We start from the raw sequence: 20,066 nt of genomic DNA, 5'->3' as shown, positions 1-20,066 counted from the left end.
GTTCTGTGCTTCACTTCACCCTCCTCCCACAGCATCTGTGCTGCTGCAAAGAGGGAAGATATCTGTGCTGCCATTCTCGATAGCCTCTCTGCATCTCCTGCTCTGTGAGTGATAACTGACAGCCTTTATAAACGAACATCCTTTCCCCAGGTAGAGACCACAGCTAAATCCATCCATTCCTGGTCGTTTCTGCTCCGTGGCTCTGAATTCCAGCAGGAATCACCGACAATGGATCTGTTTGCCCACAGATCCAAGGATCTGCTCTGTGTGAGCCTACCTTGAAGCACAGCAGGGTTTGTGCTCCTGCAGGCTGCAGCTCCCTGCAGCTCCAGGGCCCTGTGCTTGCTGAGGGGTTGCTGGAGGGAGCTGCTTTCAGGTTCCAAGGAGCGCCTTTCTCAGCCCCGCTGTTTGAGACAGGGATCACAGGCAGCTCCTCCAGCTCTGCTCTCTGCTGCCGAGGGCTGCTGGAGCCAAACAATCTGACTCCATCCTTCCCCAGGGCAGGGAGGGAGTGCTCTGAACACACCTGGCCACAGGGACTCTACAGAAGGTTTTCTTTCTTGGATGCTGTTCCTGCTTTCAGTCTCTTTCCACTGATGTGTTTTTTATGCTCTGCCTTTTTTCTCTCTGCTCGGACTCACTCGTGTGCCTTTCAGCTGCTCTTTGCCCCGATTTGAGTTGTTTAATCCTGGTGGTTTCTGAGTCTCTCCTCTGAAGTGCCCTGTCCCTCTCACAGGCACAGAATATAGGACCACAGGTCAGACTGAACTAAGAAAAACCAAGACAGGTGCAGCCATAAAATCACAGAAATCACATTATGGATGGGGTTGGGAGGAACCTTAAAGATCATCTCATTCCACCTCCTGCCATGGGCAGGGACATCTTCCACTTGTGACCTCAGAGAAGTTACTCACAACTAGCTCTGTTTCAAACCAACCCTGCACCTGGCGGGATTTGGGGTAACTCCTAAGCAGGGAGAACACCTGGATCTTGTCCTGTTTGCACAGTGAATTGTCCAGATCCCAAATCCAGGCCAGGTGTGTATCTGTGTGCATGTACTTATGCAAAACATTCTTCCTTTTGTTTCACTTCCCCGCACTGGGAAAGCTCCAGTCTGGAGCTCTGGTCGTGGTTTGCAGTTTGATAATTGGGGTTTTTTGCCTTGTTTTCCTCTCTGAGTCTATTTTATGAAGAGATTGACTCTGTGGGAGCGCAGAGGCTGCCTGGCCACTGCCTTCCTCTGGATGCTTCTGGGCTTCTCCTTTCCCTTTGAACTTCTCCCATTACGAGAGGCCAGGCTCAGAAACCACGCTGCCTCTGCCAAATCATCTCAGTGTCTCTAATTCCCATTTATTTGATATTTTCCTGCTTGCTAATTAACTTTTTCTATTAGTCCAACTCCATCACAAGGTGTCGAGGGAATCCAGTGTAGCTCTGAACTTCTATTTCTTTTAGTTTTGTAATCTCTTACATCCTTAAGTAGTAGCAGTTGATCTCTGCCTTTGGAGATCAGATGCCTTTTAACATTTCTGTTTCGCATAAGATCTGAACTTTCTCGGGAAGATGAGATCAGGGCGTTTGTTGCTTGCCTTTGCCCCCACTCACACGGGCTGGCTGTTTCCTTAGATCTGGGTGCACTGCATTGCTTGGAGGGCTCAGATATCTCCTTCCCCAGATGGATAAACACGGAATTCTTCCGCAAGAAATGCCGTGCTGTGCTCCGGCTCTCACCACAGCCTCCTTTGTTGTGAGGGCTCTTCAGAGTGCAGCTTTCTTCAGTGAGTTCAAAGCCCCTTAACTGGAGCTTTTTACCCCAAATCCTGAGCAGAGGATTTGGTGTAAAACCAGACCCTTTGTGCCTGGTCCTTCCCCACGTGCACTCCCAAAGCCGCGTGAGCACCGGGTTCTGCCGCTGTGTTTGTGCCTGAGGATGCCCAGCACAGGCAGGAGCAGGATAAAGAGCTGGGCCATTGTTCTACAGCCTCTCATACCCAGCAAGACCTGCTGGTTTTATTTGCTCTCCTTTCTGTGCTCAGGAGCGGTGCTCTGTTCCTGCCCTGCGCAGCTTCCTGCTCTGCCCTGCACCCCTGATGTCTTTCTTCTCTTCCCAGGGAGTCTCCCATTTTTTCTGGGAAGAGAAGGGGCTGCAGGTGGCTGGGAGAGGGTGGGAGCTGGGGCAGGGGGGTGACAGGGGCTGCTCCTCCTGCAGCCAGCCCGAGCCTTGGTGGCACCTGGGGGCACCGATCCTCTTGTGCCTTTCGCTGTCCCCAGCAGCCCCACCATGGCTCAGGTGCAGGTCCTGCCCTTGCTGAGGACACTTTCTGCTCAGGGTGACATCTCTCTGCAGAAAACATCCCTTGGAAAGGTTCGATTTAAGCTTTTAATTACCAAATCTTTACGTGACAGTTTTGTTCTCTTTGGGCCGGCTGTGTTCAGAGGAACTGGGCTCACCCATTTTGAGCTCTGTCACTGCTGGAAACTCCTTGCCCACATCACAGCAATAGCAAGAGATTATTCAGTTTGGACAGTGGTGTGAGGAGTGTGAAGTGGCTGTCTTTAGAGCTGGATGAAATTCCAGGAGCTTCCCAAGTTGTATTTGACATTGATTTCTCAGGAGACATCTGATTTTTCCTTGCAATGTGCATTTTTGAGAATGAATATTCACTTGGGCTGGGTGCAAATGCTTCACTGGTGGAAAGATATCCCAGTGTTCAGTATTTTCCCTTCTTAACTCCATGGGTGAATTCACCTGTCCTTGGAGACACACACACACACGGACTCATGGAATATCCCAGGGTGGAAAGGACTGACATGCATCATCCAGTCCAACTCCTGGCCCTGCACAGACACCCCAACAATCCCACCCTGTGCGTCCCTGAGAGCTCTTTGTGCTCTGCCAGGCATCCACCACACTCCTATTCGGGCATGTGAAAACTCATTCCCGGTGTTCCTGCTCCGGAACAGTGCAGAACTGCTGCTCCTGGCAGTGCAGAACTGCTGCTCCTGGCAGTGCAGAACTGCTGCTCCTGGCAGTGCAGAGCCCAGTTCTCTCTTCAGCTGGCCTGGGACTGGTGCAGTTCTGGCTCTGCTGAGCCCCTGCACGTCCACAAACAAGGCAGAGCCTCCCGAGGGAGAGCAGCAATTCCCTGAGGGATCAGCTTGCAGTGTGACCTGTGGAGATAAGGCCTGGCCACGGTCAGGGTGATGCCCAGCAGGAGCAGGGGGGATGGCTGAGGCCACCTCTGCCCTTCCAGAGGCTGTGGGACACAGCCCAGGGGGTGCCAGGGGCAGCTGGAATGTGGGAACCTCCCTGGAATGAGGGAACCTCCCAGGACTGTCCAGCCTGGGCACACAGGACCTGGCTGGCAGCACCTGGAATGAGGGAGCTCCCCAGGGCTGTCCAGCTGCAGTTTGGAAGCGTTTGGAGCTTCCCAAGGCACACAGCAGGTGTGGGGACAGGAGCCAAGCCATGAATAATGCACGGCCGCCCTCTGTGAGAGTGGCTGGTGACCGAAATGCTGTCCCTCGGAGAGAGCTCTCCCTTCCAGGTGAGCTGGCTCCAGGCTGGATAAATCCATCTCCTGGAATAACTGCCTCTTTCTTCCCCAGTTAGTAACAGAGCATAGGGGAGTCTTTAACCTGGCTTTTTTGGAAGAACTTGTAGTGAAATCCTGGCTGTGCTGGAGTGATTGGAGTTCTGCCACCAGCTCCATCCCTGCTCTGCTTTTAGCAGCTCCAGCTCAGCCAGGCACTGCTCCTTTCACTCTGCTCTGCCAGACCCATTTGGTCATTCTCCTTCCATTCTTCCCCAAGTTCACAGGCACTTGGAACAGGAAATTCTGTTTCCTAGCACCCCGTTTTTAAGGTCTGCACAAGAGGGGATTTTCAGAAGGCAAATGAGTGGAGTTTTGAGCATGTAGCCCCTGCACTGCTGGAAACAGGGAGCTCTTCCTTTCCCATCCAGCATCCACAGCCCCCTCACTCCAATCTCAGTTCCCTCAGGCCAGCCTGGTGGAGCTGTCACCGAAGCTCCCCTTTGTCTTCAGCAGCAGGGACACCTGTGTCCACACTCAGACTAGTAATTAGTGTTGGGAATGTGTGGATGTGGGGAAAATGGGACAATACTTTCCCAGAAAGGCTGGGGAGGGGGCACAGCAGTGCTCCAGCTACTGTTCCCTCATGGGAAATTCAGGGAGCAGATTCAGGTCTGGGGCTGGGTTAGAGGGGCAGGGTGAGCTGCAGTGAGCTGGTCCCTCCCAGCCCTGCAGCTTCACCTTCTCCCTGACTCCAAAGCCACATTTTGGGATCAAAGTCTGTCATTTCTCCTTCCAGGCTGATGCCCAGCCTTGCTGCCCCCCTGTTTCCATCCACCCCCTCAATTCCTTTGGATTCACACCAAATCCTCTTGATTTTTCCTTCTGAAAACAGCCACAGCCCCTTCCTTGCCCTGCAGCCCCAGTGTTCATTCCACTGGCTTTCTTCCCAAAGTCCTCAATTTGTCCAGAGTGCCACGGGAGCCATCCCTGGGAGCCTGGCCTGGGCTGCCCAGCCATGGGACACATCCATAGGTTTCCCTCCCAGAGGCCAGTCCAGCTCCCTGGAGCAGTGCCCTGGCTGGCACTGTGGCTGCTCTGGAGTGAAACCTCAGTGCTGGCATGGAGATGACGCCAGGGAAAAGTGTCACAAATCCTTATCTCCGGCAGGGACGGTGACACGCTCCAGCCAGGGAGGTTTGTGCTCCTCAGATAAGAGATGTGTCGTCACAGGAAGGTTTCTGGAGTGTCTCATATCCTTGTGCAGGTGATTAGGATGCTGCTGACATCAGTGGGACTGATTGTACCCAAATGGCTGAACACACGGGACCCAAATATTCCAGTGAGTCTGTTCTCCCGGAGCTTTGCAGTGGGCAGTGAGCCAGCTGGACCCAAGGGACTGTCACCAACCAAATCCCTCCTCTTTCAAGTGGGACTGACCTTCCACCACCTCAGGGCGTTATGGAAATCAGCTGGATCCCACACAGCACCGTGATTGAATTGGCACGGAACGATCCAGCTCCATCCAAGTTGGGCTTTCTCCTCCACCTATAATGTTTTGTTCTGCTGCTTCTGAGCAGTCTTTTTTTCCCTCTGTGAGACACGAGGAGGGTGAGGAATGAGCACTCAGGACACTCAGACTGGGGAATTTAGGGGATGAGAAGGTGACACCTCCAGCATTGCTGAGCTCACATGGCTTTAGGCACACACTCAAACCAGGCAGGGCTGCTTTGGACACTTCTGTCCAATTTATCTCATGCACAGTCTGACAGGGCAGGCATCACTTTTCTGGGATTTTTTCACTATGTCTGGGAGTAAAGGTCTCCTCCCTTACAGGTGTCTGGCACCCAAAATCATTTCCTTGTTAGTTTGTGACCAGCAACCAGCCCAGAGAGAGGCTCTTGCTACCATCTCTTCAGGATGAAAACCAAAAAAGGATTTAAACTGTTCTGTCAGGTGCAGCTCTCAGCTGTGGAGTTGTTTGTGGCAAGGATCAGAGACTGAAATGTTGTCCTGGTTTTGTCCTCGTGGAGGGCAGCAGGTTCAGCTCTCAGGTAGGGAATGTCTGTGAAGACTCAGACTCTCCTCACCACCTTTGATTGTTCCAGGGAATATTCACTTGAATTACCTTGGTTATTTTTAGTGAGGAGATGTAAACTCACCATGCAGGAGGCAGGGAAGGTGTTCTCACAGCCCCTCTCAGGGAGTAACAATCCCAGGAGAAGGGGCAGCAGGATGGGGAGAAGCAGCCTGACCTGCAGGGAAAGGTGGTCCTAGACTCCATCAGAGCAGAAATCAGCTTGGGAGAGAGCTGTGGAGGTCCCTCCTGCTGCTTAAACAAACCAACTTCAGTAGAGGGAACTGTTCATGGCCTTGTCAAGCTGAATTCGATCTCCAAGGGTGGAGACCCCTCAGCCCCTGTGGATCCCAGTGTTTTTCTGTCCCACTGTGATTTTTCCTGTCAAACCACAAGCCTTTTGTCCCCTTTGCCAGAGGAGGGTCTCTTTTATCCTCTTCTGGTCAGGCTAAACACGTTCAGTTTGGGGCAGAACCGGTTTATTCTGTCCCATTTCCACACCCCAGTTCCTCCAGCTCCTGTGTGTGCCCCATCCCACCCTGCCCTCTCCAAGCCCCTCTCTGGCTGCCTCCATGAAAACATCTGGAATGAATGGAGTTATCCACCCCACTTTAGTGTTCTCTGGGTGATTGCACTCTCGACACTCGCAGTGTCTTGGGCGAGTGTTCAGAGAGAGCCCAAGCCACTGTGGGCCAGTAAATAACAGTGCTGATGCAAATGTGTGCAATAGGAACGTGGCTCTCAGAGTTCCTGCCCTGCAGATGCCATGAAATGCTCCTCTGATTCCTGGTACACCTTGGAGATGCCCACCAAGGGCTCGGGTGTGCCAGGCTGTGACGAAGGGGCTGTCTCCAGCTGGGTGTGCCGGGTGGTGCCCAACAGGCAGAGCTCGCTGGGATCCCCAACCTCCCCGGGCAGCAGGGCTGGGTGCAGGGGGCAGGTTCTGGCCTGGAAAAGCCTCCAGGGTTACTGGGGTGAATGAATCCTCTCCTCCTGTGCTGTCACAAGGGGCAGGAGCCTCAGGACCCGCCTCAAGCTGTTGTTCTGCCACTCCTGTTCTCTGTGACCTTGGGCAAGGAGCCAAAGTGTCAGAAGTGTCCTGTAGTGTGGGGACCAGTTATGGACACATGGCTGGGCATGGTGGGGGCACCCACAGCTCTATGCCAGGCTGGGGGAAGGAATCCACCAGCTTTGGGGCAACTGCAAACACTAGTTCCTCACCAAACACCAGTTCCTCACCAAAAAACAGTTCTTCAATGCCAGTTCCTCACCAAACACCAGTTCCTCAATACCAGTTCCTCACCCAACACCAGTTCCTCACCAAAAAACAGTTCTTCAATGCCAGTTCCTCACCCAACACCAGTTCCTGCTTCCCCCAGGAGCAAACCAAAGGAGTCCTGGCCTGGCACAAGGCTCAGCACCCGTCTCTCATGGCCACCTTCACCTCCCCCTGGACCTGGCTCAGCGCAGTCTGTGCTCTCCTGTCCTTGCAAACAGCAATCCTTTCAGGATCAGTCTGTGTGCACACCCAGAGATCCCATGGCTGGGTACAGCCTCCAGGTCTGCTCTCTCTACAACCAATAAATAATCAAAAAAAGGGTAAAAATATCCTCATTCTGTACAGGCTGGTGCTGAACTAATGTGATCCTCCTCGGGAGCCTCTGAGATCCTCCAAGAGTTCCTTCTGTGGAGCACATTAGTATTGCAATCCATTATGTACAGGGACAGGAGTCTGGAGAGGAAATGATTTGGAAAATGGATCTGACCCAGGTCCCAAACTATTTCTCATGTGAAAGCCCAGAAATGTGGCATTTAAGGGATGCCAAGTGGATATGAGCAACACCAGCATCCCCCTTGTTAATACGCAATGAGGGGACATCTCCTGACACCTCCCCTGGGATCTGAGGTGACTCCAGACGTGTTCCCTGTGCCAGGAGAAAGGAGCTGCTCAAACTCCATCAGCTTTCATGTGCCACTGTCCCTTACAGCCCACACGAGCCACCCCTTCCCTGCTTTTCCTGAGGCTCAGGAGTGAATTTGGGGCTACCCTAGGAAAATCAGGGCACTTCACACAGTAATTATTTCACTGTGTCCATGGTATCCACAGAGGGGAAAAAATCATGGAGTATCCAAGGGGAAAACATTGGCTGCAGCTGAGCTGGGTGGCATTGCTTTTTCCTGGGAACAGCAGGGAGAATTCAGCCATTAAAGCAATCCCTGATGAGCACAGAGCTCAAGGTAGGCTCAGAGCTGTGCTGACGTTAACCCCTGGAAGTTGGTTAATCCATTCTTCTGGCTCATGGTTCTCCTTTAAAAACCACTCCCAGCACTGCTGGTGCAGAAAAACCAGGGATTTCAGGATGTGGGGATCACACTCCTGATCTGAGCCAGTTTGGAAGGAGTTTGGCTTGGGCAGGGCAGTTTTGGTGTCACCTTTAGGAGGTGCCAGGGCTGGGGCCAGCAGTGCTTTATGTGCCAGGAGCAGGAAATGATGGAGAGGCACCATAACCCTGGGCTGAAGTGAATTACAGAGAGCAGATGAGATACCAAACAATAGCCAGGCAAGCCTGGAAATATTTGCAGCAGATACACAGAAAGAAACAGAGCTTTTAAGCCATATTTTGAAATTTTATTATTATTGCTATCTTTGCTTTTTTTTTTCTGTTTACGGTAGAAACCCAGCTGCTTCTGGATTCACGGACTGTGCAAGTACAAATACTGAATTTTAGCTGTGTGAAAATACATTTTTTTTCCCCCCCTTTTGTTTTTCTGTCTCCCCAGGGCTCTGGCCGACATCCTAAGGCAGCAGGGACCAATCCCAATCGGACACTGTGAAAGAGAGACTATCTCGGCCATAGATACCTCCCCCAAAGAAAACACCCCAGTCAGAACCTCTTCCAAAAACCATTACACCCCGGTGCGCACCTCCAAGAGCAACCCAGGTAAGTGCTGCTCTCTCTGTCCCCTCTGGGCCGTGCCAGAAACCTCACCCCGTGCAACAGCAGCCTTTGTAAAGCTAAAATCAGGATGGCAAACGGCTTTAGAAGGCAGCCAGGGGAGTGCAGGGATGGGTGCTGATGATTCTTTCAGCTTTCTGCTGAGCTCTTCTCTCCAGGCGCTTTAAAAATTCACAACTGCTGAGGCAGGAGTGCAGGTTGGAGCTGGAGCTGGTGTAGAGCTGTGTGTTTCCTACAAAACACATCTGCTGGAAGGCATTCCCAGCTCCCTGCACATGGCAGCTGAGGATAGAGAATTCCAAAGGGTTGGGGCTGCCTCGTTCAGGCAGGTGAACTACAGGTCTGCACTGGGACAGTGCAGAGGGTGATCCAGAGGGCATCCCAGCAGCTCAGACACATCTCCAAGAGCACTGGCCTGGGAATTAGGGCCTACAAAACACATCTGTGGCTGCTTCCAGCTTCTTTTCATTAAAAAAAAAATTGAATTATTTTTGCCTTGATCTCCCCGGTGGCCCAGGGATTGCATCCTCTTGGCTGCAGACATTGTTCTGGTTTATTGAGTGCTCCATGGATGGCTGATTGTCCTGCTTCAGTGGGGTGTGGCAGATTCTCCATCATTGTGGGGCTGGATGTGGGATTCTCCTCCACAAAGATGTGCCCTGCTCCACTCACGAGCTGCTCTTGGGAGGTTCTGGTGGCATTTCCTGCCCTGTGCCACACGGGAAGCTTCTGAAGGAAGCCAGTGGCAACTGTGGGCTCAGCTGGGAGGGCAAGGGCCCTTGGCTGAGGCAGGGCTGGTTTGTGGCTGTCAAAAGGGTTTTGGTGCAGTGAGCTCACCCTGTGCACACAGGCCCAGGGACAGCGTCCTCTGAAGCCTCCCCTGCCTGGGAGCAGAGCACTTTCCCTGAGAACTGAGCATTCCTTTGCTTTCCCATTTGCACCCCAAAACCAGGGAGCCCTGCGATTCTGTGTGTAAATTTGGGTCTGTGAGATAAAACCTTGGTGTGGAGAACAGCCTTGAGGTGAATTGTGTGGAAAAGGGAGGTGCTTCTGCATATCTGAGGCTTGGAGCTGGCTCTGGACAGGACTTGTGCTTCTGCCCCAGGATAGAAACAAGAGGAATGAGGGAGCCTGGCAGCATCAGGGACAGCTGTGACATCACCCCTAGGGTGACAAGGGTCCAGAGAATGAGTCCTGAGGGCTGAGGGAGCTGGGAAGGGGCTCAGCCTGGAGAAAAGGAGCTCAGGGGGAACTTCTGGCTCTGCACAAGTCCCTGCCAGGAGGGGACAGCCGGGGGGGTCGGGCTCTGCTCCCAGGGAACAGGGACAGGAGGAGAGGGAACGGCCTCAGGCTGGGCCAGGGGAGGCTCAGGGTGGACAGCAGCAGGAATTTCCCCATGGAAAGGGAGCTCAGGCCTTGGAAATGCCCAGGGAGGTTTGGAGTGCCCATCCCTGGAGGTGTCCCAGGAAGGACTGGAGGTGGCACTCAGAGCTCTGGGCTGGGGACACGGTGGGGATTGGGCACAGCTGGGACTCAATAATCTTGGATGCCTTTTCCAGCCTCAATAATCCTGGGATTCAATGCCATTAACACCTTCTGGAGACACTCTGTCTCTTCCCACTGGCTCCCATTGCTCAGCCAGGGCAGACAGATACAGAAGGAAGGTGCAGAAGGAATTCTTTGCTTGCAGCTGAAGGGACCAGCTGGGTGCTGGAAGCCTGGCTTAGGTGTTGTGTTCACTGGCAAATCTGAGAGGAGATAAATGGGAATGTTTGGAGAGGAATTGCTGACTGCAGAATCCCTGCCTGTTGTCTGTGGGGAGCTGAGCACTCCAGGAGGTTTTTAAGAGTTGCTAGGGCAGAAGTGAGGCACGGAAGGATGCAAGGAGCAGAGCACAGAGCCATGACCAAAGCAGCACGCTGCAGAGTGACAGCAGCCAGTCAGGAGCTGCTGGTCCTTGCTGAGGACAAGAGATCAAGGCAAAGAGGCTCAGAAAGGAAAGGCAGGATGTGAACAGGGCCCAGCCTCTGCTTGGCTGATGTGAGAGGGGGAAAAAGGCATCACAGGCAGGAGCCCAGTAAAAGCAGAGCACTCCCAGCACAGCTGGACTGAACCCTCAGCAGCCTCTGCCAGAGCTGGGGAGGGAGAACTCGCCCCAAAGAGCTTGTTCCTGGCTCAGCTGTGGCCACCAACAACTCACAGACCATGACAGAGATCACTTACAGAGATCAGGAGCTCATAAAGCAGCTTCACAGGTGGTGTTTGCTTGTAATGCTTCCTTGTAATGTTTAATGGGCAGAGCAGGGCAATGCTCTGTGGTGTCTGTACTGTTACTGAGCTAAACTTCAGATTATTGTTGGGATTAGGGAACTGTACAAGTGGATGCTGAAATCCTGCAGGTGGGAAGAACTTGGGAAACAAGTATGTGTCCTAGTTTAAATGGAATAAAGCTGGTCAGCCCTGGTGTGGAGTAGAAAATCACCAATGCTTGTTTCTGTGGGGGAAGGGGAAGAAAAGGAAAAAAAATTAAAAAAAATAAGGAAAAAGGGACAGCTGGAGGAAAAAGAGGCAGTAATATGGAATAGCAGGATCCAGGCAAGGCTCTGCTCACTGGTGCTGCAAATTGGCTCAAGGAGCCCACAGCTGTAGGGTGTTTTGGAAAGCAGCAGGTCTGGTGGCTGTGGCTTGTCTGAGGAGCCCAGAGGAGGAGAGGTTAAGCAGCCAGAAAGGATTTTCCTCGCTGCCCACCGGCTGGTTGAGTTTTGTGTTTGTTTGACTTGGAACTTTTGTTTCCAAACTTATAATTGGAAGTGTGCCCCTAAGTCTTGCTAAATAAACCTTGGCTGCATTTCTCCATGAGGCTGGCTGGGTGTCAGAGCACAGGATGATTGTGGGTGACAGTGACAAATGGAGGTGGGCTGTGCCTGAGGCTGCAGAGTCCCAGCAGAGCAGCCTGGGCAGCTTCTGCTGCGGGCAGGGTGGGGAGGAGCCCATCTCCCACTGTCAGCTGCTGCTCCAACAGAATTCCAGACTGGTTTGGGTTGGGAGGGATCTTACAAACCTCCTGTCCCACCCCTGCCATGGCAGGGACAGCTCCCACCATCCCAGGCTGCTCCCAGCCCTGTCCAGCCTGGCCTTGGGCACTGCCAGGGATCCAGGGGCAGCCACAGCTCCTCACCCTCCCAGGGAGGAATTCTTTCCTTAAATATCTGATCTAAACCTTTCAGCTCAAGACCTTGTGTCCTGTGACTCCATTCCTTCTAAAGAGTCTCTCTCCACCTTTCCTGCAGCTCCCTTCAGGTCCTGGAAGCCACAATCAGGTGTCCCTGAAGCTTCTCTTCTCCAGGTTAAGCACCCTCATCTCACGCAGCCTGAAAATTTTTTGGAAGGCCTTTTGGCTTTCAAAATACTTGAAATATTTCAAAGGATATTTGAAGGTCTTTTGGAGCTCAAATGCAAAGGGTTGGTCTGCTTTTCTCAACATGTGGCAAAGCAGAGCACTGAGAGATGCACAGAGCTGGTCCCATGGGAGTTTCCTGAGTGCCCTGGGAACAGAGGGGTGGCACACGCAGGGTCACCTCACGGATGTCCTCCAAGCCAAGGACAAACCAGAGATGACTCCAAGGAAGGCTTTGAAACATTTGGCTGATGTCAGTCACTGTCTTGTCCAAGTGCTGGGTTTACTAAATCCTTATGGATCAGGGGGACTCAAATCCTGCCCCACAGCTGGTACAGATCTCTGATCCTCCAGCACAGCACGTGTCTGAAGTGTTCCTTCACTTTATCCTCAGCCTCCTGGCTCTTCCACACTGACCCTTTTTTTTCCCCATCCTGGTATCAATCCCAGCCTGGGAGAAAAGGGATATTCAGGCTGATGTGGGAAGCCAAATCTGTTGAGGACAGGGATGTCCCTGTCACCCCCATGAAATGCTTTCAGCAGTGAGGGGTCCCCAGGTGTCCCCTAGCTCAGCATGAGGCAGGGAGGTAAAATCCATGCCTGGAATTCTGGTACCTCTGACCTCCTCCAGGAGCAGGAGGCTGGGAGGGCAATGACAAGACTTTGATTGTAGGAGGAAAGACTCTGGCCTAGATTTATATTCTTTTACCACTTCATCCTCAGGAGATCCAGGTGCCTCTCCAAGGGGATGCACTGGTCTGGATGCAGCTCCTGGGGTGCCAGGGAAGGGCTGACCACAGGGAGACTTTTCCCAGTGTTAAAATCTTCTGCTCTTCACCTGTGCTGGGGAGACAGCAGGACCTGCAGGTGTGGAGAAGAGCTCGTGGCCAGGATCACCACTTGGAATGCAGCAAACAACACAGGCCAGTGCTCTGATTAGCCTGATCTGTCTGGGGAAGGCTTTTAATAAGCTGTTTGAGTCAGGATGTTCCAGAGATGGATGCATTCAAAGTGCTGCTTTCAGCAGCGCCTCGCACCCAGAGGCACATTCCGAGCTTGTTCTGAATGTGAACAAATGCGGGAGAGGTCTTTAATCTTTATGGAAATTGTGGCAAACATCTCCAGCCAAACCCAGAGCAGTGTGGGGAGCACTCCCACCCCGAGCAGCACATCGGGAGGGGGATCTCTGCCCCTGGCCCTGCTCCCCATGGGCTCAGCAGGGCTCTCACCCTTCCCTAAAGCCCAGGGGATCCAGGTTCATTCCAGATTATCAATTCCTTCCCTAAAGCCCAGGGGATCCAGGTTCATTCCAGGTTATCAATTCCTTCCCTAAAGCCCAGGGGATCCAGGTTTCCTCCAGGTTATCAATTCCTTCCCTAAAGCCCAGGGGATCCAGGTTCATTCCAGGTTATCAATTCCTTCCCTGAAGCCCAGGGGATCCAGGTTTCCTCCAGGTTATCAATTCCTTCCCTAAAGCCCAGGGGATCCAGATTCATTCCAGGTTATCAGCACCTTCCCCTCATCCATCCTTCCCCCTTTCCCCTCTCTCCCTTCCCCCAGATCAGCTGGGCTCTGCTTCAGACGCTTCCTTTCTTCTTTCACGGAATTAGTGAGCTTCTCCCCCAGATCCCCAGCAACTATTTGAATTAATTTGCCGAGGATCAGTGCAGGGATGTGTGTGGAAGGCGTTCCAGTCCCTGCTGTTCGCAGTTTGTGTTGTCATTTACAGCTGTTCAGGGGAACACAAAGCAGGTGTAAAACGATCCCCCGGTCGTTTTCCAGCCCCTGCTCTTCATTCTGAGAAACTACTTAAGGAGCAGGTGGGTGAAGAAATAGGGAAACCACCTGGAGAACACCCAGAGTGTTTCAGGAACGGGGCTTTTCTTTTCCCCATACTCCTTTTGCCATTCCCTGACATTTGAAAAGAAAGGAACAGGACCAGCTTGAGGATTTGTAGGAACTGAGGCAAGTCAGTCACTCCATCTGCTTTTCCTCCAGCACATCCCATGTTACGCAAAGCCCCAGTGCCTTCCCTCCCAGGAAAATCCCCAAAGGGTTAATAATGCATTTTCTGAGCCTCCTGAAAATGTCAGAGTTTCTGTCTGAGAACATTTTGAGGGGAAGAGTTACTTGGTGTCCTGGCACCCAAAATTGCCAAGGGAGGATCTGTCCAGCAGGGTGGGGAGAGCTGGATGCTGCTGGGATGGGGGAGCTGAGAGAACACCAGCTGCTCTGGTCTGTGGGGTGGAGGATTTAGGATCCTCACCTTGGACACCAGCTGCTCTGGTCTGTGGGGTGGAGGATTTGGGATCCTCACCTTGGACACCAGCTGCTCTGGTCTGTGGGGTGGAGGATTTGGGATCCTCACCTTGGACACCAGCTGCTCTGGTCTGTGGGGTGGAGGATTTGGGATCCTCACTTCCACCATGGCTGCACAGAGATGCTCCTCCTGTATCTGTTCCAGAGCATGGAAAGCAGCTTCCAGTGTTCACTGGAAAGTTGGGAGTGTTGTCCTGACCAGTTTTAGAACCCAGAAACACAGGAGAAGGGATTGAAAGCCAGGAGAAGGTGCTGGAATGCAAACAGCTTAATTGCCCTGGTTCCAAATGGATCTGTTTAACTGCTAAAAATATTTCTTTGCTTATCTCTTCTTAACCTTGCTTCTTTGCACATCCAACCTGCCCCTCCACGGCTGCCAGAGGTTGGGGGATATTCAGTTGTGAGAGGTTTGGCTGCCCAGGAGCACAGCCTGTGGTCCCAGAGCCTCCTCTTTCCCGCAGCCACACAGGCTGCTGCCTCTGGATATTGGTTTGTTCTGCTCTCCTGAGCCTTTTACTGAGCTGGAAAGTTTTAGGGTAATCTGTGTAAAAGAACCTCTGGGAAAACTCTGCCCCACTAACAAGGCACAGGAGACAACAAAATATCCCTTGTGCAAAAATTATTTGCCAGTGAACTTGGTGGGGGCTGAAAAGCAGCAACATTTACAGTAATTTGTGTCTCACGCCCAAATATCCCCTGTGACTGATGTCAGGGGTTTGTGTGTTAAAGCAGCTAACAAGTGACAAGTCTGAAAAAAAGATTGAAAAAATAAATCAGGAAGTCTGGCTGTTGTGGGGAAACAAAGGAGGAGGAGGTGGAGGGTGTGAGTGTGTACACACAGAGAGGATAATCACACTCACAGGATCCACACAGCCACGACACAGCAGCAGCAGCATTCAGAGCCACAGAACAAGCACCAGGTGCCTGCTCCAAGAGTTTTGGTGGAATTTAGCATTCCTTGGGTGGAGAGCTGGCCACAAGGCCAGCACGGTGCTTATCAGCCAGGAGATATCTGAAAGCTGGGGGTTACTATGGCAACAGCTTTAATTTTTTTTTTCTTTTAAGCCAGACTAATGGTAGCTGTGAAGAGGAGGGAGGGCTAAACCGATAGATTTACTCTGAAACAAAACCTCCCCGTGCAACTTGGCCTGCTGAGAACTCCACACCAAACCACAGGGATAATGTGGAAGTGCACTGAAGCAGGATTTTCTGGCACAGTGCTCTAGTGGAGAAGAGGCATTGATGTGGAAAAAGTCATGGAATCCTGTGCAGGCTGGACCCAACACATTGGAGGGACTGGGGGGTTCTGGGGATGCTCTGAGTGATGCTGAAATTGTTCCACAGCAGCCCCCAGGTCCCCCCTGCACTCCACTGGGAGCACCAGGCCTGGTTCTCAGGATCCCAGAATGGCCTGAGTGGGAAGGGACCTCGCACCCACCCAGTGCCACCCCTGCCATGGCAGGGACACCTTCCCCTGTCCCAGACTGCTCCCAGCCCTGTCCAGCCTGGCCTTGGGCACTGCCAGGGATCCAGGGGCAGCCCCAGCTGCTCTGGGCACCCTGTGCCAGGGCCTGCCCACCCTGCCAGGGAGGAATTTCATTCTGATATTCAATTGAAATTTCTCCTCTTTTAGTTTAAAACCATTTCTCCTCATCCTGCCACTGACTGCCTGGGATTCATGACACCTGCTGAGAGAAAGAACAAATCCTGGGGCTGATGGGATAATGGGATCCTGGGAAGTGGGATGGATGGATGATGGATGGATGGATGGATGGATGGATGGATGGATGGATGATGGATGGATGATGGATGGATGATGGATGATGGATGGATGATGGATGATGGATGGATGATGGATGGATGATGGATGGAGGATGGATGATGGATGATGGATGGATGATGGATGATGGATGGATGATGGATGGATGGATGATGGATGATGGATGGATGATGGATGGATGATGGATGGATGGATGATGGATGATGGATGGATGATGGATGGATGGATGATGGATGGATTGATGGATGATGGATGGATGATGGATGGATGGATGGATGATGGATGGATGGATGATGGATGATGGATGATGGATGGATGATGGATGGATGATGGATGGATGGATGATGGATGGATGATGGATGGATGATGGATGGATGATGGATGGATGATGGATGGATGGATGATGGATGGATGGATGATGGATGGATGATGGATGGATGATGGATGATGGATGGATGGATGATGGATGGATGATGGATGGATGATGGATGGATGATGGATGATGGATGGATGATGGATGATGGATGATGGATGGATGATGGATGGATGATGGATGGATGATGGATGATGGATGGATGGATGATGGATGGATGATGGATGATGGATGGATGATGGATGGATGATGGATGGATGGATGATGGATGGATGATGGATGGATGGATGATGGATGGATGATGGATGGATGATGGATGATGGATGGATGATGGATGGATGATGGATGGATGATGGATGGATGGATGATGGATGATGGATGGATGGATGATGGATGATGGATGGATGGATGACGGATGGATGGATGATGGATGGATGGATAGATGAGGGATGGATGGATGATGGATGGATGATGGATGGATGGAGGAGTCGCAGAGCATGGCCAAGGAGCAGTGGGATGGAGTTGGGGAGGATGGAGGCTCTGTGTGTGTAGGAGCTCCAGCCTCATCCATATGGCTAATGTCCCAGCTCCTGGGTCTGTGCAGTGGGACTGGGAATGGCAGAGAAGAGCTGTTCTCAAACACACAGAGGCAGAAATGGGGACAGTTTGGGACCATAACCCCTAAAAGGGGGGAAGGTCAGGTCATGCCCTTGTCTTGCCACACTTGTCAAGTTTCCCAGCAGCTGGAGTCAGACCAGTGTCCCTTCTGCTGATGGAACTGAGAGCTCCGTCTCCTCCTCCTGACATCTCTGCCATGGCCACTCCTCTCTCCTGACTCTGGAGCTCTCGCATTCCTCCACGTCAGGTTTAGCTCATTCACCAGGAGGTGCAATGATGAACTGCAGGAGTGCAGTCAGGAGCAGGGCTGGGAGGGATGGCCCTGGTCAGACTGGTACCACAGAGCTGAGTCCCTCTGACTTGAGTAGAGGCTTTTGAGGTTTCCTGTGGGAAAATCCACAGGGGAACCCATATTTAGATGCTCTGGGAACATGGTGCCCAACTGGGATAGACTCTCAGCATCTTCAGGGCTCCAGGCGCTGTGAGATGTGGGCTGTGGCTCAGGCCAGCAGGTTTGGGATTTTCCAGGACACACACTTGACACCATGGTGGCAATTTACAGTCCAAACTCTTCTACCTGCATTTAAGGTACTTCAGTTAAAGCTGCTCAGAGTTTCCCCAGGGAGCAAACCCGACCAAGCCCACTGTCTACCCAGCTGTGCCATTCTGTAGCTGTGGACAGATAAAATCATTTCTGTAGCAGGTTTGAGTCTCCCTGTTGGCCTCTCCGTGTCTTGCTAGATCAATTATTGTTTGTTACCTCCATTAGATCTTCAGGAGAAAGGCAGAAACACAATCTTTTTCTTCCATTAATCAGAGCAGTTTACAGAAAACATCAATTTAAAATGTTAAGGCCAATTTGCAACTGGTATTGACAACAATTAAATTGGCCTCCAGAAAGTTGCTTTTTGACACTGTGAAGAATGAAATCTTTATAAGCACATTCTGCATGGTGAGCCTCTCCTGGTTCCTGATTGCTGATCCTATCACACTCCATGGAAGTGTAAACAGAGGTGAGGAGCTGGAAGCAAAGCTCCATTAAGAGCGTGCCAGAATCAGTAAACTTCCCTTCCCCTCTTGCTGGACCCCTGCCCAGATATTGCAACTCAATCTGTGCTCTGCTTCCATCACTATCAGCTTCCTTTAGTTCCCAGCTGTTTTGTTTTGGTTTGTTTTCACTTTAAACTGCACAGAAATGTTCTGGGACAAAGGTTCTCTGCTTTATCCTTGGTGCCCACTGGCCACAGCCCTCACGAGAGTGGTGGCCACAGGCTCTGTAAGTGACCCTTGCCATGGAAAACCAGCTCAGCTCCCAGAGGGGTGCCAGTGCAGGTGATGCTGGAGAAGTGACCTGGCTAAATTCCAGGGAGGCCGTCCTTGGGTGTGTGACGAGACCCTGGCCTGGCCTCGGGTGTGGAGCTCTCACAGACCTTGCACGGGGGAAGTGGGAACGTTCACCAGGCACTGCTGAAGCCTCTGAGAACCTGCTGGAGGAGGTTCTGGTTTAGCACCCACATCCCCAAGGGCTCCCAGTGCCTCTCCCTGGCTCTGCTCAGCCAGAGCGAAGAGCTGAGGCCAAGACTTCACCTTCCCCTTTCTCGCAGCAAATTTCTCTACCTGAGGCAGCCTCTCCTCTCCATATCTCCAGGGCATTCCCTCCTTCTGGAACATGCTGAGGATATTTTCTGGAGGTTTGCAGAGGAAGTTTCCTCTAAGCTGACACACAGCAGGAAGGTTTGGCTCATGCTGAAGACGATTTTATTGTTGTCTGCAAAAAAACCCTTTTATCCTTGGCACTAGCCCTGTTTCCTTCTGGCCCTTCAGCCACATTGGGAATTGAGTGATTCTTGTCTCACTTCCCCTTCCCTGAAGCTTTAATGCCCTCAGACCACCCGACTTGTTCTGGGCACCTGAAAGGCTCCCCCAGGGTTATTTTTGAGCCCTAAGAGGGAACCCTCCTCCAGAAAAGGACACATCCAACCACTCATGCTGTTTCATTTAAAATATTTGAGGAGGAAGGGAAAGGGAGTACATCTGTCACAATCTCACTTACAATCAGCAAAGTTAATGGAAAGATTCCTTCTGACTCTCCTGGGCTTTGGACAAGGCTCTGTGCTGCAACATTAGCAAATAATGAAGTTCACATCTCATCAAATCCTCCTCAGGAAAATAATTCTAAAATATGTGGCTGGCCTTTTGCAGCTCTCCCCAAATCTGTCCCTGGTTTGTCAGCTGTGCCAGCACCTCTATCTCTTGTGTTAAATCACTGCTGTAGATAAGAGCTGCTCTCTAAAAGAAACCCCCACAGATGTTCCATCACTGCCAGTCCCAAGTGCTGCCCCAGGGCTCAGAGAGGCTCCTCCCAAAAGCACTGAGATAAATATTAAATCTCCAGAACGTGGCTTTCTGCCCAGTGTCTGCTGACTGCAGGAATGCACGGAACCAGAGAATCTCCTGAGCTGGATCCACAGGGATCATGGGTCCAGCCCCTGGCCCTGCCCAGACCCCCCAACAATCCCATCCCTGGAGCACTGTCCAAGCTCTCCTGGAGCTCTGGCAGCCTTGGGAATGTCACCATTCCCTGGGGAGCCTGGGCAGGGCCAGCACCCTCTGGGGGAAGAACCTTTTCCTAAATCCAGCCCAAACCTCCCCTGGCACAGCTGCAGCCGTTCCCTGCACCCTGTCCCTGTCCCAGAGGTCGGAGCTGCAGCCCCTGGGGAGCTCTGTCCTCTCTGATCCCACCCATGCTGACCCAACAGCACAGTCAGAGGTGCTCTCTCTCTGGGGCTGCTCTCTGTGTGTTTCTCCTCCTTGGTGACCCCCTGAGAGATACAGGAGTGACTCCAGGTGTGGCACAGCTGGAGGAGCTTTCCTGTCGCACCTCCACTGCTGTGCTTCACTCTCCTCAGTCCCTGGGCAGGGGCAGAGGGTGGCACCAGGGGCCGGGTGGGTGACTCCACCCAGCTCTCACTCGCCTGGCAGGATTCTGAGTGGGTCTGTCCATTAAAGGAT

The 20,066-nt window shown here is 52.2% G+C and overlaps 1 protein-coding gene across 3 annotated transcripts in view; it reads left to right on the top strand.

Annotated features, from left to right (window-relative positions):
- The window catches only part of SHISA6 (shisa family member 6), a 174,012-nt gene that overhangs the window by 4,889 nt on the left and 149,057 nt on the right, over positions 1–20,066 (top strand). For all 3 annotated transcript variants that reach the window (XM_058852443.1, XM_058852442.1, XM_058852441.1), the window contains exon 2: positions 8,392–8,552. In XM_058852443.1, the coding sequence (XP_058708426.1) occupies positions 8,392–8,552 (161 nt within the window). The remainder of the gene's footprint in view (positions 1–8,391; positions 8,553–20,066) is intronic.

The sequence above is a fragment of the Poecile atricapillus genome, chromosome 17, assembly GCF_030490865.1.
Source record: "Poecile atricapillus isolate bPoeAtr1 chromosome 17, bPoeAtr1.hap1, whole genome shotgun sequence".
NCBI classification, from domain to species: Eukaryota; Metazoa; Chordata; class Aves; order Passeriformes; family Paridae; genus Poecile; species Poecile atricapillus.
The sequence above is the reverse complement of the archived record's forward strand: the minus strand, read 5'-3'. Positions and strand labels throughout refer to the sequence as shown.